A 16,839-nucleotide genomic window follows, 5' to 3' on the forward strand; every position below is an offset into this window, starting at 1 on the left:
TCAACTTTAAATATTATTTATTTGGCTGAAAAACCACGAACCTGTTGGGTTGATGAACTCTCTGGCTGTGGGTGTCTAGGGACCCTCAATACTGGCTGAATTAGGTTGGGGGGCAGGGAGGGGTGATGATGACACACCCTTTCCTTCTCATTTCACCCAGTTCTTGAAAGATTCAAGGGGTAAAGGACAACTGGAAAACAAGGAGCAGATTGTGGGAAAAGCCCAATGCTTAAATCCTGGCTCAAGTTCAGGGTAGGTCAAGGCTCCTTCCTTAGCTTCTCCTCGGGGCCCCATTAGAGCCGAGAAGAAGTCCAAGGTAGCCAGAAAGCCAAGGATCCTATCTGGCCCTCATCCACGCCCCCAATAACCTTTGAGTAGAGAGGGACTCAGAGGTAGCTATTGAGAAGGGGAACTGCTGCTCCCTTGTCATCACCAGGCTCTCCCCAAACCTGCACCTGCTTCAGGATAGCCCAACCCCAAATGGTCCTAGGCTGCCCTTGAAAAAAAAAAATGAAACGCTAGCCTGTAGCTCATCCAGTCTTCAGGGGTCCCTCAAGGGCCAGCGGCTCCACTGTGACTGATCAAAGGCTCCCACCAGTCAAGGTGTTACCAGGCCCAGAGCTCCATCCGGAGGTTCAGTAAACTAAGGCCCAACACTGTGTGTCTGTCTACCAAGCTGTAGAAGGGGGCTGCTAGTGTCAGCCCCGAAAGACCACATCTGCATTTTCTTTTCTGTGTGAAAATCTGGGCTGTGATGTCTCCCAGGGCAGGGACCTCATATTTTTCCTTCCCCGGCTCTCTCCACAGAGCCCAATCCAAGGTCCTGGATGAGCACTGAGCATGCTCCAAGATAGGTGGAGAGGCACCTCTAGCTAACTCTTGCTTATGTCCAGGACTTCTCCAGATCAGATATGTGACCCTGAGGAAGCCTGTGAACATGAGAGAAGTAGGAGAGAAAGGGTTCAATAGGCTCCACGGGACTGCTGGTGTCTAATGAGGGCACAGGGGTTTCTCCTTGGCAGGAACCATCAAGTCCGTTTTCTCTACTCCCCATAGCTGAGATCAGGTCGTGCCCGAGGACAGGCTTGCTTCCAAAATCAGACACTTCCTGGGTTAGATGTCACAGTGGTCTCTTCAGGGGACACCAGGTAGTGTCAGGATAGAGAAGGCAATGGATGGATTTAAACCTGAAGAGAGAAGACAGGAGATGATTAGAGATCATTAGGGCTCTGGGGCACCAAAGCTGTCACTGGTAACCTACTCCTACACACCTATACACACACACTCACCTTGTGGGGTCCTGCTGCAGGCTGAAGGCACCACCCACGCTCACCACGTTCCGACGATTCTCTGGGCCCCCATAGCTCAGGGTGATCTGGGAGAGGCAGAGGACAGGGGGTTGAGAGCCTGTGCTTGACTGGGCAATGACAAGCAGGAAGGAGTTTGAGGGGCTGCGTTCCTGCTTTTTCTGTAGGATTGGGCTACCCTGGATTTAACAGGTACCTTCATAAGAAAGTCAGAGATGGATTTGTGGATGAGAAGAATAATGGAAAGGCACGACTAGGAATCAGAAGGCCTGTATTTAAGTCCCAGTTCCATAGTTTACTATGTGACTGTGTTACCTCTCTAAGGCTCAAATTTCTCATTCGTAAAATTAGGATAACAATATGTGCACTTGCCTTCCCAAAAGACAGATATGGTCATTAATGAACACTTTTGTTCAAGTAAAATCGGCGTTAACAAAGACAGCCTCCACTCAAGCATCAGAATGTGGGTTAAATGCATGAATCTAGAGCCTCCTAGGGAAACACTGCCTTTTTTTTTTAATGCGGTGTTTTCACTATTTTGTACACAATGGCCAATGGCGACTGAAGAGAGGCAGCTTGGTACAGTGAATACAAAACTGACCTTAGACCTATGAAGACCTCATTCAATCCCTACCTCTGTCACACAGTGACTGTGTGACTCTGGGCAAGTCACTTAACCTCTCAAGACTGGATTGTAGATGAGGGTCCCTCACAACAATGACACCACAGGTCTGGTCTCTATCCCTATACGTGAAAAGGAGGAGTATTTGCAACATGCAGGACTCTTGTGGGCCCGGAGTGTGCCAATAGGGCTCCCTTCCCTTCACAAACCATACAGACCGATTTGATTATTTTAGGGAAGCTTTGGAAAGCGCATGTTAGGATTTGCTGACATATAAAAGTGCTAGTACCCTTCTTCCTCTAATCACTTTACTATGGTTACAACACAAAAATTTTGAACAGTCCCTGGAACTCACCCATTTTTCATTATTCTCTATTTCACCCCATAAATACAGGAGTTTAACCGTTAATTAACTGGCTGATAAAGAAGATACAGTCTTCTTCCTTCTAGTGTAAAAGACTATGCTAAGGCCTTTGTAACAGTTTAACCATTATTTTTCTTTTGCTAGAAATGTCATACCCCAAACTTCGAGGCACGCCAGCCTTACTTGACTTACCTAATCTTACCCAAATTCTGGGTCACGTAGCTCAGGAGGAGAAACCATACCTACACGTACGCCGTCCATGGAACTTTGAGATGCACATGGCCACCACTTACTGATGGGTGTGTCACAGTCTTGAGTGGATAAAATGTATCCTATGCTGGCTTATTAGTGCAGTGGCTAACAAGGACCCAAAAAATTCTTATATCAACATTGTTTAGAAATTACTTGTTTTTGTGATAGCCATGGTAGTGATGGCAATAATGGGAGGTAACATAAGATTATAACTGATTTATCAATAATTATCAGTAAAGCTGAAAGATGCTATTTCTGGGCATATGCCCCAAACAAGTCAATGGCAGAAAGGTCCCACATGCATCAGAATATGTATAGCAGCACCTTTTGTAGTTGTATAAAAAAAAATGAAAACCAGTTTAAGCAGTGGCTGAATGACAGTATAAGAATTTAATGGAATTAGTTTTTAGAATTACTGATACTGAAGGACTGGTGCCACGAGGCCACATGGTGACAACTAGCATATGGCAGCAGACACATGGCCTGTCTCAGGCCTCTGGCTGTCTCTTCAGTTTTATTTCCTTCTTGAGCACAGATGATCCTGAGAGAACTATTTCTAGCCTTGAAGTGAACCTTCTGAGTTTGAATGGTTGAGAACTTCTGAGTCCTCACTTTGGGAGGGGTCCCAAGAAACTATTACAGCACTTCTTGAAAGTGATCAGTACAGAGCCAAGGTGAAGGAGCTAAGGAGCTTCAGCAGCCCTGTAAAATGCTTCATGCATTGAGGTGGTGAGTTTCAACTTCCTGGGGAAGTAAAATAGTAGTCCTAACAGTTACCGCTGTTTAAGCTCTTCTGGCAATATGACCCTGTGAGTCTGGCTTTAAGAAACAAACAAATATTTCTTTTGTGTGGGGAAAAAAAATAAATAGGTGTCCTACTGTATTTACATAGCATAGTGAATATTCTCTATTTTCTTTTAGGGAGACCCTACACATAAAACCAAACCTAAGCTTTAAGTGATTCTCCCTGGGGCTATAAAGAGCCAGAGTTTGGAGGCCAAGGTCTTCTAGGACCATCCCCAGTGCTGTACTGCTTTACAAGGAAGGATTCAACAAGCCTCCTCCCCACCCAAAGGAAATGTCAGAGGTACTCAAAGGGCAACAACCAAAGACAGAGAGAGAAGGGAGACTGAATAGAAGTAGGACTAAAATGGCAAATGCCAGCTCTTAGAGGGCAGAAACCTGTTTCATCCCCAGCACCTCGAATGTTGTCTTATACATTTTAGGTGCTTGATAAATGCTTGCTGGAACAGCGTGATTACACGCTCATAAAGTCTCATTCTGATTTCTCACTGAGGCACGGAGATGGCTCTGGTCTGTGGCCCCATGAAGCTGAGAAGGCCTGCAGATCTGCCCCGGGAGGGTCATACTGGGCTAACTGATGAACAAGAAATGAATTATTCTCATACTGACTCCTGGAGTTTTTATATGTATTGGTGGAGGGTGTAGCCACATTGAGAGGTAAATGGTAAAATTCACTCTTCTGTCACTGAATAAGAAAGCAGGATTTTACTATGAGTCCCCTTTGACCCAGGGAAGCTGCTACTACATTTGTTCCTATATGTTTTTAAGTAGTCAATGGGAGTAGGGGCAAAAGTTGTAACAAAAATAAGAAGGAAAAAACAAATCATTAACAATTACACAAAAGAGAGCAGAAAGAAGTTCAGATGGGGACAGAGACAAGTAAGCAGTGTTAGAACGACTATATTAAAATTTAAATATTTTTCTAGAGCTAAAATTAAGCTGTACATGGTAAAGAGGAATGGTTTCAAATGCCATCTTTTTCTGTTTTTATGTAGGAAAGTTCATTTTTGTTGACATCTCTCAAGGTCATAATAATAGAACAAAAATTTATAACAAAAAAAGATGAGGTTTTGATGTTGAAAAGTTGATGTGAACACATTTATGTGTTTCCGACAGTTAATCTGTATAAAAGGTCCTGAGGAATAGATAAGAGGTGGCTAGAAATTGGAATTACTAAAGAGAGACCAATTAACCAATACAAAGACCACTGAACTAAAAACAGTTCTCATCCTAGAGATCAGGGGTCATGTTTAAATTTGACTAGCGCAGGGGTGGGGAACCTGTGGCCTAGAGCCACCTGTGCCCCTCTAGGGTCCTCGGGTGCAGCCCTTTGACAGAATCCAAACTTCACAGAACAAATTCCCTTAATAAAAAGGATTTGTTCTGCAAAATTCAAAAAAGGCCACACCCAAGGACCTAGAAGGCCACATGTTGCTTTGAGGCAGCAGGTTCCCCACCCTGGGCCTAGAATAACCTAGCACCAAGCATTGAGTATTTCGCACACAGTAAAATGATACAGGATATAAGGCCTTCCAGCAAAACTGTAACACTGTCATATATCATTTCTGCTACTAGAGACCCAGACAGCTAGGTGACATAGTGGATAAAGAACTGGGCCTGGAGTCAGAAAGACTAGAGTTCAAATCTGAGCTCAGAATTACTAGCTGTGTGACTGTGAGTAAGTCATTTAACCCCTGCCTGCATAAAAGTGGAGAAGAAAACGGCAGAAAACCATTCTAGTACCTTTGTCAAGACAATCCCACAAACAGTTGGTCTATGGGGCCATTGGCTCACCCCAATAGTGACAGTCTGTGAACATGAACATATGACTCCATTAAGGGATAAGTATACAGGACAATCTGTGAAGATGGTACAGTAGATAATGCTTCATAAATATTTTTTTCCAAAACTGGAATTCTGTGGCTAATGGTTAACAACTCTTTTCCTACCTTCCTCCAATCTCAAATCACAGAGGGAACATGGATTACCACAGCATTGTTAGTTTGTCAAAACGTTCTAACTGTAAAATGCTCAATCTACATTTAAGCTACTTGATATGGAAGAAAAGACACTGGAGTGAGGGTCAGGAGCTTAAGTTTGGTCTGTGCTATCTATTGGTGAGCTGAGAAGTTACTGAAACAGTGTCTGGCATATAGTAAGTGCTTAAATGTTTGTTGACTGAAACTCCCTGGGTCTCAATTTTATCATTTATCAAAAAAAAAAAAAGGAAGATGAACTTATGTGGTCTTTCCCATCTCTAACATTTAATGATTCTATGAGTCAAGAAACCTAGGTTTGAATCCTGGCTCTGCCATTAACTCACCTCCTCATCTGTAAAAGGAAGTTGTACCAGATGCACAGGCATGTTTAGTACATTTTGTTACAGTGTAGACCCATGATATTTAATTTTTTTAGGCAAATATTTATGGAATACTGACTCATAAAGATAATTTTTATTGAGCAAACTAAATTTAATTTTTAAAATTAGGACTTTACTTTGAAAAATACACTTTAAAAATAAAACTTTTTTTTTCTGAGACATCAGCTCAGTAAACCATATACTCACTCCTATCAATACATGATCTGAAGTCCCTTTTTGGCACTAAGAGTATGATTCTTACTGTATATCAGCTCCTTAGGGATCAGGTAGCCACACAGATCACTGCTGCCCCCTAATGAAAGGTCTGAGCAGCTACTGATCTCTTCCTTTTCCCTACAGACCCTAACAGAGCTCCTTCACACTCTTACTCACAACTCTAAAAACTTACCTATCCTTGAAACAAAGTTATCAGGATTTGCATATCCTTCTAATGGGCATACCATCCACTGATGTAGCTTACTACCCCAATGACTTCCTGTATAATTCTTGTCCATATCTTTCCCTAAGTCCTATAGAGTCTAGACTCCACATCCTGGCTTTTTCTCTGTTTATTCTATCTTGGGCCTACTAATGGAACACTGGCCATCTGGGGTGTCTTGCTCTCTGCATGTCTGGCTCGCCTATCTCTCTCAGATTCCATTTATGGCACTTGTCCATCTTTAGCAAGATGCAACAACTGCTTATGCCCACCATATGTCTTTTTATTTCCCTTCTAGTTACCTGTAACTTTGGCTCTTCAGACACTGTGACAGTCTATGATTTGCAGCCATATAGAATTAGAGTGAGGATATAAATTTAAATAGGACTTCTGGGACAGCAAAGTCACTGGGTCATGGAAAGCACCTCATACATTCCTCATGCATGGCCCAGCCAGATCCCTTCCTCTGCTACTGCTCACTTGTAGCATCTGTACAAGATACACATGGAGAGATGAACTACCTCCAAGGATGGCTGTATAGACAACCACATGTCAGTCTAATGTAAGTTTTTCCATCAATTTAGTTTGTCCTATGTGGATGGTTGGATAATCTCTTTCACAGAAATGTGGGTCTCACTGAAAGGACTGTGCAGTGTTCAAAAGCTAGATGCTTTTGTATGATATTATCTATAAACAGAAGCATTTGGAGAAACTACCATTGGCAGAGAATTCTTTAGAGAACAGAATCCAGCACACCAGTAAATATCTTTGGTGAGCATTTATCCTCTTGTTTTTGTTTTGTTTAATATCAATAGTTGGCATGTTATTGAATATGCTCATCTCTGTAGTCTGTCCAACTCTCACAGTAGACAGTGCTGGGTTTGGAGTCAAGAAGACTCAAATTCAAATTTGATCTTGGACACTTGCTAGCTATATGATCCTGGGCAAGTCGCTCAATATCTCTCTGCTTCAGCTTCCTCATCTGTAAAATGGGCAAGATAATAACTCCTACCTTCCAGGGTTGTTGTTAGGACAATATGAGAGCATAACTGGAAAGCACTCTGCAAAATTCTTAAGCCCTACAAAAATGCTATTTTTATTATTAGTTTGCTTGAGACACCAGGTCTGAGAGCCTTCAAAGTTATATCTTGTTCTGCCCAAGCTAAATGCTTGTTTAAAAAAATGGCACTAGGAGTCATAGCAAGAGACAAGTCCCAAGCACCCAAGGTACCCAAGCACCAGTCCTAGGTGAGCTGGGCAGGTGGCCTGAACAGTGTGCTTTCCAGAAACCCAATTAGGCCTAGCAGGGCTACAGAAGGAAGTAGAACCAATGCCTGATTGAGCAACATTCAAAGACAAGGAGAAAGGGACTTCTTATTAAGATAGCAGCTTGAAGAGTCATAAGAAGCCCAGTTCCCCAAACACTGGTTAGTCGTTGTCCTTCACAGTCAAAGAGGACCAAAATGATACCACTATGTTGGGGGTCAATGTACAACATGTCCAACTGTGGCTGAGTGGCACAATACAAGCTTGGAAGGCTCTACCACAGATGGAACACAAATAGTTTACAGGACAAATAGCCTATACTCTAACAAGGAGGTACCAGATTGAATAATGATCAAGAAATCCAAAATTAGCACCTTCATCCAGCCTAGTACTGAATAAAAAAAAGAGTCAGAAGCTTCAAGTACTAGCGGAGTCACACCACCCAGAAAACCAGCATGATCTCAAGGGGACAGACTTATTGCAACTCCTGACCAGGGAGGCTCTGGGCAAAGTGGAAGGGTGGAAGTAAGCACTCTGAAGGGGGACATGAACACCTGCCTGTGCTGTGAAAGCAGATGTACCAGGGGAGGTGGAAGATAGTGTCAGGAGCGAAAAGTCACAACCAAATGGGGCCTGACAACCTTACACAAGCGCTTGGGAAGGGGTGATGCCTGGCTCTGACAAAAAATCAAGTTAAGAACTGAAGCTGGTAATGGGAGGACAACGAACACAATGAAGAAATATTACGGATCAAGAGATGCCAAAGAGATCAACAAATCCAGAAGAAACTCAACAAGAACTACCAGCACAGGATCAAGATTACAAGAAGCTTGAGATAAAAAAATGGAATTAATATGAAAAATAAGAGTTATAAGAGGAAAAAACTGGAAGAATAGCTAAGAACAAAAAGTGGAAACCTCACCAAAGTAGCAGACTTCTTGAAAATTAGAAGAGAACAAACGATGATTCCAGGAGAACAAAAAACAGAACAATTTTTTTTAAATCAAAAGACTGACAAAAATCGGAGAAAATGTAAGTTATCTACCAGTGAAAACAACTAAGCAACTGAAAATAGGTGGAGAGGTAACTTAAAGACTCTCCAGACTCCCAGAAAACCATGATCTCCCCAGATCCCTCAAAAGAGCCTGGACATGAGATTTACAAAAATCATAAATGGCAACTGCCCAGATTGACTAGAACCAGAAGTAAACATAAAGATTCTACCAGACCACTTTCTGAAAGATGCCCTAAAATGAATATTCCCAGGAACGCCATAGCCAAACTACAGAGCTTCCAGGTCAAAGAAAAACCACTACAAGCAGTCAGGAGGCCAGTTTTCAAGAGCCAAGGAACTAAAGTCAGGATGATCACAAGCCTTTGCAGCAACTCCTATAAAAAAGGGAGGAAATTTTTAGAATGAGATTGCAAAAGATAAAGATTAAAACAAAAACAAAAAAGACCTTTAATGGAAGAGAAGAATTTTAAACAGTCTGAATTGGAAACATAGGAGTCAAGAAATAAATACATGTGAACAACGGAAAGAGGCTAAAGATGAGCAAGTACTTACATTCTATTACAGGGAGAAAAGTATCCAAGAGTTAACAGAGCAAGTTAGGATACTAGGAGTACTACGAGTAGTTTGGTTCTGTTTTGATAGTCTAGAGAGGAAAGACACAGGTAAAAAAATATCAGCTTCAGAAAATGGATTGAAAAGGAAAGATTAAAAGAAAAGAAAAAGTGTAATAACTAGTGAAGAGGGTTGGTTAGGGGGAGAGAAAGTGGGAAAGAACACAATGGAAGCAGACTACTCTAATTACAATACATCACTGGTTTTGATAACATTCCTTCCTTTCTTCACCACCTCTTTTGTGACAAGAGGGAAAGAGGTGGTGGGGAAAAAGGAAAAAGTACAAGAGGATATGACATAATTAGCAATCATAACAGGAAACCTGAATGGGATTAGTTCATCATAAAATAAAGGGCAGCATAATGGATTTGAATGCAGAACCCAACAGTATACTATTACATGAAACATGCGAAACAAAGATTTACAAAGGGTTGAAATGAGGGGCAGAACAGAATTTCTTATGCATCAGGAGAATTTTTTGAAAGCAGGGGTAGCAATCGTGATCTTAAACAAAGCAAGAACAAAAATAGACATGGTTAAAAGAGATAATCAGAGAAACTACATCATGCTTAAAGATACTATATATAGACACTGAAAGATTATCACATTTAATATATATATGCACGTGATTGCATAATATCTAAGTTCTTGAAAAGAAAACTTAATCAAATTAAAGATTAGGCAGCCTGGTAGCATGGCGGAAAAAGTCAAGTGACTTGGAGTTATGAAGACCAATTTTAAATCCTGCCCTCTCTCAACCTCAGTATACTCATTTATAAAATGGGGATGATATTAGCACCTACCTCACAAGGTTGCTGTGACAACTAAATGAAAACTCATAATAATTGCAAGTTAGTATTATTAATAGAGAGAAAAACAGCAAGACTATAATAGCTAGAGACCTCAAAGTACCCCTTTCTGACCTAATCAATATTTTTAAAAAGATAAAATAAGAAAGAAGTTGAGGACCTGAATGGAATTTTAGAAAAACTGGATATAACAGCCCTCTGGTAACTACTGAATGGGGATAGAAAGCTATAAATAATATTTTTGGGGGATACATGGAAGATTTGCAAAAACTGACCATGCAGCAGGGCATAAAAATCTCATAAACACAGAAAAGTAGAATTATTAAACAAATTCTTTACTGACCAACAATGTGACAAAAATTGTAATAAAGGATTTGGAGAGAGGATTCAGATTAAATGGAGGTCACCACTACTAATAACGATAGCTAACATTTATTGGGCCCCTTAAAGTTGGCAAAGAGTTTTATAAATATTATCTCATTTGATCCTCACAACAACCCTGAGAAGAAACAATTAATAAGTAGATACAAGTAGATAACAAGACTAACAGCCATTCCTGAATAGAAAAATGGCCAAAGGATATAAAAAAATGGTCAAAGGATATGAAAAAACCATTCTTAAAAGAACTAAGTATTCACAAACCCTATGAAAAAATGCTCCAAATCATTAATAATGAGAAAAGCAAATAAAAACAACTCTCATATTCTAAAAATTGGCAAAAATGACAAAAAAGTAGCAACAGTCAACGTTGGATGGGTTGTGGAAAGTTAGGAATGTTAATGTATTGTTGGTGGAGCTATGAAATGGTACAAGCATTGTGGAAAGCAATATGGAATTGGAAAGAATCAGAAACAAAGTAGATGCCTATCAATTGGAGAAGGGCTAAACAAAATGTGGTATATTATGAATGTAATGGAATATTACTGTGCTGTAAGAAATGCTACATGTGATGAATTACAGAGAAGCATGGGAAAAGCTATAAGAACTGATGCAGAGTGAAAGTAAGCAGAGCCAGGAAAACAGTATACTAGTAATTACAACAATGTAAATGAAAGAACAATATACAAAAAAAAAAGTAAATGCCAAAAAATGATAAAGATCAAATAGGACTCAAAAGAGATATGAGAAGACATTCCCAACCTATCCCTTCGTGGAGGTAGAAGGTCCATTGGTGTTACGCAATGAATGTGTTTTCAGACTTTTTCAATGTATCAATCATTTGTGCTGATTTTTGTCCTCTCTAAAAAAGTACCATTGTCATGAGCTGAATCTCTGGGAGGACAAAGGAAAGGGACACATGGGATAACTATGGTGATATAAGAGAGAAAAAATATTTAAAAAGCTTATTTAAAAAACCAATAACAACCACCTTGAGACATGCTATTATTATCACCCCCATTTTAGAGATGAGGAAACTGAGGCAGAGAGCGTTTACGTGACTTGCCCAGGACCAAAACAGCTAGTGAGTATCTGAGGCTGGATGTAAACTCAGGTCTTCCTGATTCCAGGTCCATTGCCCTATCTGCCACTAAACAATTTAATCACAAAGCATTGGTGGGTCAAAGGACAAATCATATAATTTCATCAAAGAAAATAACAGTGAGATAGCTTACTAATAGTTTAAAGTAATCCTGAGGAAAAAATTTATACCTTTAAACACTTTCTCTCAAAAAAGAGAAAGAACAGATCTAGAAATGGGGCCCACAACTAAAAGCAACAAATCACAACCCTCTTCCTAACTAAACAGAGATAGAAATCAGAGATAAACAAACCTCAAAGAACCCTACTCAACTGATAAATAAAACTAGGAGCTATATTTTAAACTAATGAAATATAGTGGACAAAAGAGACAAATCAAACTGTTAATATAAAAAATGAAATGGGAGACCTCACAACAAATGAAGAGGAAATGAAGAGAAATATTAGAAACTATATTGCCTAAGAAGTATATGCTAGGGAAAAAAAATCAACAAATGAAATGGATGAATATTTGCAAAAAATATAAATATTTAAAAAAACAAACCAAAAACCACAAGCTGAAATAGATTCCTGACTTCAAATATAACTCTCTTTTTCACAATTTTAAAATGTTAAAAAGTAAATAATAGACAATCTCAAGTTCTTTACATTTCTCAGTCAACTGTATCATGCTAATGATGTGGTCAGCTTCTTTGGAAGCCTGCCTATTCTCTTCTCATGTTTTCATCAAGGATACCGGACAAGTATGCACAGATCATTTTCACAAAGATGCTGGAGAGATGAAAAAGCAGGCATATTGGTTGGGAAGTAGATGATTGACTTTCAGGTGCCCTTTTCCCACATATTTAAGTATTTTCCAGGCTTTTCTAGCCTGCTCATGTATATGCACTGTTTGGCAAAAGTTAAACTTCTTAAAGTAGTGACAGATTTAATACATTTACTATGGTCCATTTCCTGTTTTTCAGAGTTTAAACAGCCCTTTTAAACAGGTTGGATTGGGGTGGCTTTAATCAGCAGGCATAGTCTTTATCCTATTTCCTAATCCAGTATTTACACTGATGTTTTCTTTACCCAACAGATCATCTGACTGCACACATGCAGCTAATTCTGAAAGAATTTAGACATCTGTAACCAGTTGTTCCCGTCTGTTAAGACAGTCAAGTTGCTTTTTTTTGTATAATACTGTTCTACATTCATCACCATATCCAGTGCCTTCTCACTTTTCTTTTGAATAAAATACTTGTAACGTAGACACGTGAGACTTTTGAGAAGTTTACAAATCCCTGGATGCTTTCATGATTTCAAACCATATTTTTTAATAGAAAATAACAAAAATAAAATTTAAATAATCATTTAAGTAACTAAATAATTTAAAATAATTAGTTGAAATAAACCATATTTTCAACATAGTTTTTGCCAATGCTACCTCTGTGATTAAGGTCACTGGTATTCAAGGGTATATCTCAACATATAATTCCATTAGTGCGGGTGTTCCTTTCATCAATGAAGACTGAAATCCCTCTGGGATGTGGCAGACAGTCTTTGGCAGGGGCTGTAACCCAAAACTTCATCATCCTGTTTGTGGCTGATCTGGTAGTGAGCCTCTCCAAATTCAGCCAGGCTGGTCTTCAGATCACAAATATAATAGTGCATTACCGAGTCTATATGCATTCATTCACAGAATTTGAGAGCTGGAAGGATGTCAGCAGCCACCTACCTCAAAGTGTATATTATGCTATAACATTCCTAACATGTAGTCCTCTCAAAATTTCAGACTTCCCAAAATGAGAAGAAAACCATCCCTTCCAGAGATCTGCTCCAATTTTGGATAGTTCTAATTGTTTGAAGTACTTCCTGATAGCGAGCCTTAATTTGCCTCTTTGCAATTTCTTCCCATTTTTCCTGGTTCTCTGGGGCTAAAGAGAACAAGTACTATCCTTCCTGCACGCAGAATTAGAGATGTTACAGGTGGAAGGAGCCTCAGAAGCCATCTAATCCAACTCATTTTACGGATGAAAAAACTGAGGTCCAGAGGAAAGAAGGGACTTCTCCAAGTCCAGAAAGGTAGTAAGAGCTGGAGGCAAGGTTTACACATGGGTTCTCTGTCTCCAGAGTCAATGCCCTTTCCACTGAACTAATCATGGCTGTCATGGAAACCCCTGAAGCCTTCTCTTCTCCCTTCAACAAACATTTACTCCTGGCTCATTCTTTGATGCCTACAAACATGACCACATCCCCCCATGCCACCAACCCCTCTTGTTGGCTGCACTGCTTCATGATAACTAAGAGCCCCAGGCAATTCAACTTCCAGGCTCACTCAAGTTTGCCCCATCTGATAGCTTTTTCTCAGTCCTTCTTGTCTACCACATAGTATCTAGCACTGCTGACTACCCTCTCCTTCTCTCTAGGTCTTTGTGGTACTCTGTCCTCTATCATCACTCTTCTCCTACCTGTCTAACCCCTCCTTTTCAGGCTCCTTTCCTGAATCATCTTCCACATTCCAATCCCAACTGTGGGTGCACCCCCAGGCTCCGCCCTGGACCTTCTAATCTTCTCTCTTTACACTCTCTCATCTGGTGATCTCATCAGCTCCCATGGGTGTAATTACCACGTCTATGCAGATGATTCTCAAATCAGTACATCCAGCCTGTGTGTCTCTCCTGAATGTTAACCTCACATCACTAACTAGCTACTGGACATTTTTAACTAGATGTCCAACAGGCATTTTAAGCACCACATGTCTCAAACAGGATGTCTTATCTGCCCTGCACCCCCTCCTCCCCAAATCCCTCTTCTAAGCTACCTGTTTCTATCAGGGGAATTACCATCCTTCCAAGCACCCAGGTTCTCCACCTTGGAATCGCCCTCAATTTCTCTATTCCCCACTCCACATCTCTAATACGTTGTCAGAGCTTATCATCTCTTAATTCTGCCAGACGCCACCCTCATTCAGGCTCTCATCACCTTCTGGACCACCGCGACAGTCTCGTACCTGGCAGTTCTATCTCAAATTTCTCTCCACAGGTGCCAAAGTAATGTTCCTAAAATGCAGGTCTAACCATATCACTCTTTCACTCAAACTCCAGCGGCACCCTATTGCCTCTAAGATCAAGTAGAAATTCCTTTCCAAGGAAAAGTCTCCAAGGTCTCCTTTATGAAGCTGCCTGGACTACAGGGACAAACACCTAAGTGGGCTTCCTACCTTTCTACAATCCACCTTCCACACAACTACCAAAATGATAAATAGTTCTAAAGCACCATGACAAACCAAGTGACTCAAGCACAAAGAACCCAACGTTTTAGCAGGGCGTTGAAAGCCCTTCATAGCCCACCTATTTCATCCTCTCCCTTCTAGCTAAGCAGGTCCTACCTGCTGTCCCGGCACTTGGCCTTCCTTCTCCTGCCTCTGTGACTTTGTCCAGTCTGCCCTCATGCTGGGAGTGCTTCCTCCTCAGTTTACCTCCGAATCCTATCTTCAAGGCCACCTCCTCAGGAGCCTGCTATAGGAAGCTTTCTGGGATACCCCTAGTTCTCTTTCCTTCTTTAAATCACATTGTATTCATCTGTTTAAAAATTGCAGCATCACATTAGAGCATAAAGTCACTGAATCAGGGACGGCTTTTGTTTTATCTTTGTATCCTGGGTAACTAGCACCATGCCCGGCAGTAAATACTTAATAAATACTTGCTGAACTGATCTTTATCTATTTTAGTTTCAATTATAATAAGAATATAAGTAAGGAGATAGTTCAGTTTTGTTAGGCACTGTGTTGTGGCAGATGGAATTTAGGATTTGTAATCAGGAAGACCTGGGTTCAAATCCTCCTTCAGATTCTTACTAGCTATGTGACCCTAGGCAAGTCCCTGCCTTTATGTATAAAAGAGGTATAGGAAGGTTAATCTTTGATTAACCTCCCCAGCTCAGAAAGTAATCACAAGATGTTACCGAAATATGCATGCTTTCGGGTACCTTTAAAAGACAGGAGATTTGTGAATTTAAAGAGTAGTTGTGGAGTCAGGCCCAAAGTAGGGAGGGGTGAAAGGAAAGGGATTTCACTCTCCTCCTTCCTGCCTCAGCCAAGACACCTGGCAGCAAATTTATTTGTCCAGGAAATAGTCCCTCCAAAAAATGATGAGTCAGTTCAACACAGTTCAAGGCTAAGTTGAAGGAACAACTCACTGGAGACAGACAGACACAGATACAAAGAGACAGTCATCTAAGGGAGGTAGTCATTTCCAAGAAGTACAACCCCAGGTAGCAGAGAGCTGGCTATGGACTCAAAAGAGAGTGACCCCTAAAACTGAGGGCTGGGTGTGGTACCTGGCTGAGCAGGGTGTCAGCTGGCAGCCTCTGCAAGTTCTCCAGGTGGGAGTGGAAGAGGGTGCTATGCAGTAGTTTCACCTGCAGCAGCCCTTCGATGATATAGCCAATGGTGCAGTCATCGGGGAGTCTGACCTTCTCGGCAGTGCTGATGAAGTTGCCCAGGCTGCAGGGAAGGGGAGAGGTCGCTCAGAACATGCCTGTGCCTGCCCTTCCCGCCTGTCCTGAGCTGGCTGCTTGGAGCCGGGAAGCCCAGAGGCTCCCACTCACCTGGCCCAAGGACTCATTTTGAGGGCAAGACCTCTGCTGATGCAGAACCCAGCTCCTCCTGTGGCAAACCAGAACTTGACTGTAGAAGCCTGGGATGCAAGCAAAGAGAACCCAACATCAAGGGCTGGTGGGTGAGAGGCTAGATTCCTTAGGGCTGGCATATCAGACCTCACCTCTTTCCCTCCCCACCAAATTCATTTCCCAGAGTCCACCCTTTGTCTGGAGTTCCTGATCTATGCAGCACTGCTAGGTCGAAAGAGCACTGGAACTGAAGGAAGGGATCCAGGTCCAAGTTCCAGCTCTTGTGCAAGACATAATTCCTCTGAGCCTCCGTTTTCTCATTGGTAAAATGGAGACAAGAGTACCTATTCTACCACCTCAAAGGAACAAACAGGACGATGCATATGAAAAGTACTTCATAAGACTACAAAGCTCTTTTTAAGACATAAATATAAGCCCTGGAGATTTTGGGTCTCTGGTCCAGGAAAAAAGGTACTCCTTATCACCTTCTCTCCCCCAAGCTTCCTCTCTATCTCTAACCTTGTTTGAAAAGCAATCATTTTCCACTGGTCACTTTCCAGGTTCTTAGTCTAATATCTTCCTTTTCACATCTAGCTGATACCTTCATCTGGCTTTCAGCTTCCTGGACCACCCCTTTCCAATCTTCTCCCTACTGCACTAAATGCTCTTTTATTTCTACCACTTTCAAAAAGCCTCCCTCAGTCTAATCAGAGCACAGGTGAAAGATCTGGAGCTGAAAGGGAACCTGGGGACCTTCCAGTGCAACTCCCTCACTTTATGGAGGAAGTCCATGGGGGTTAGATGACTTGCCCAAGGTCACACAGCTAGGAATGGCAAGTGGCTTCCCAGATTCTTCTCTTCCTAGTGTTGAATTCTCCCAGTTGTTCCCCTTCCCACCTT

At 41.3% G+C, this 16,839-nt stretch overlaps 1 protein-coding gene across 1 annotated transcript in view; it reads right to left on the reverse strand.

Moving 5' to 3' along the window:
- RFNG (RFNG O-fucosylpeptide 3-beta-N-acetylglucosaminyltransferase) overlaps window positions 1-16,839 on the reverse strand; it is a 21,616-nt gene continuing 4,777 nt past the window's right edge. The window contains exons 5-8 of the mRNA XM_021000945.2: window positions 15,919-16,007; window positions 15,649-15,814; window positions 1,290-1,375; window positions 1-1,187 (exon numbers count right to left, since the gene is read on the reverse strand). Of these exons, the coding sequence (XP_020856604.1) occupies window positions 1,121-1,187; window positions 1,290-1,375; window positions 15,649-15,814; window positions 15,919-16,007 (408 nt within the window). The 3' untranslated portion in view covers window positions 1-1,120. The remainder of the gene's footprint in view (window positions 1,188-1,289; window positions 1,376-15,648; window positions 15,815-15,918; window positions 16,008-16,839) is intronic.

The sequence above is a fragment of the Phascolarctos cinereus genome, unplaced genomic scaffold (assembly GCF_003287225.1).
Source record: "Phascolarctos cinereus isolate Bilbo 61053 unplaced genomic scaffold, phaCin_HiC Scaffold_5;HRSCAF=322, whole genome shotgun sequence".
Lineage (NCBI taxonomy): Eukaryota > Metazoa > Chordata > Mammalia > Diprotodontia > Phascolarctidae > Phascolarctos > Phascolarctos cinereus.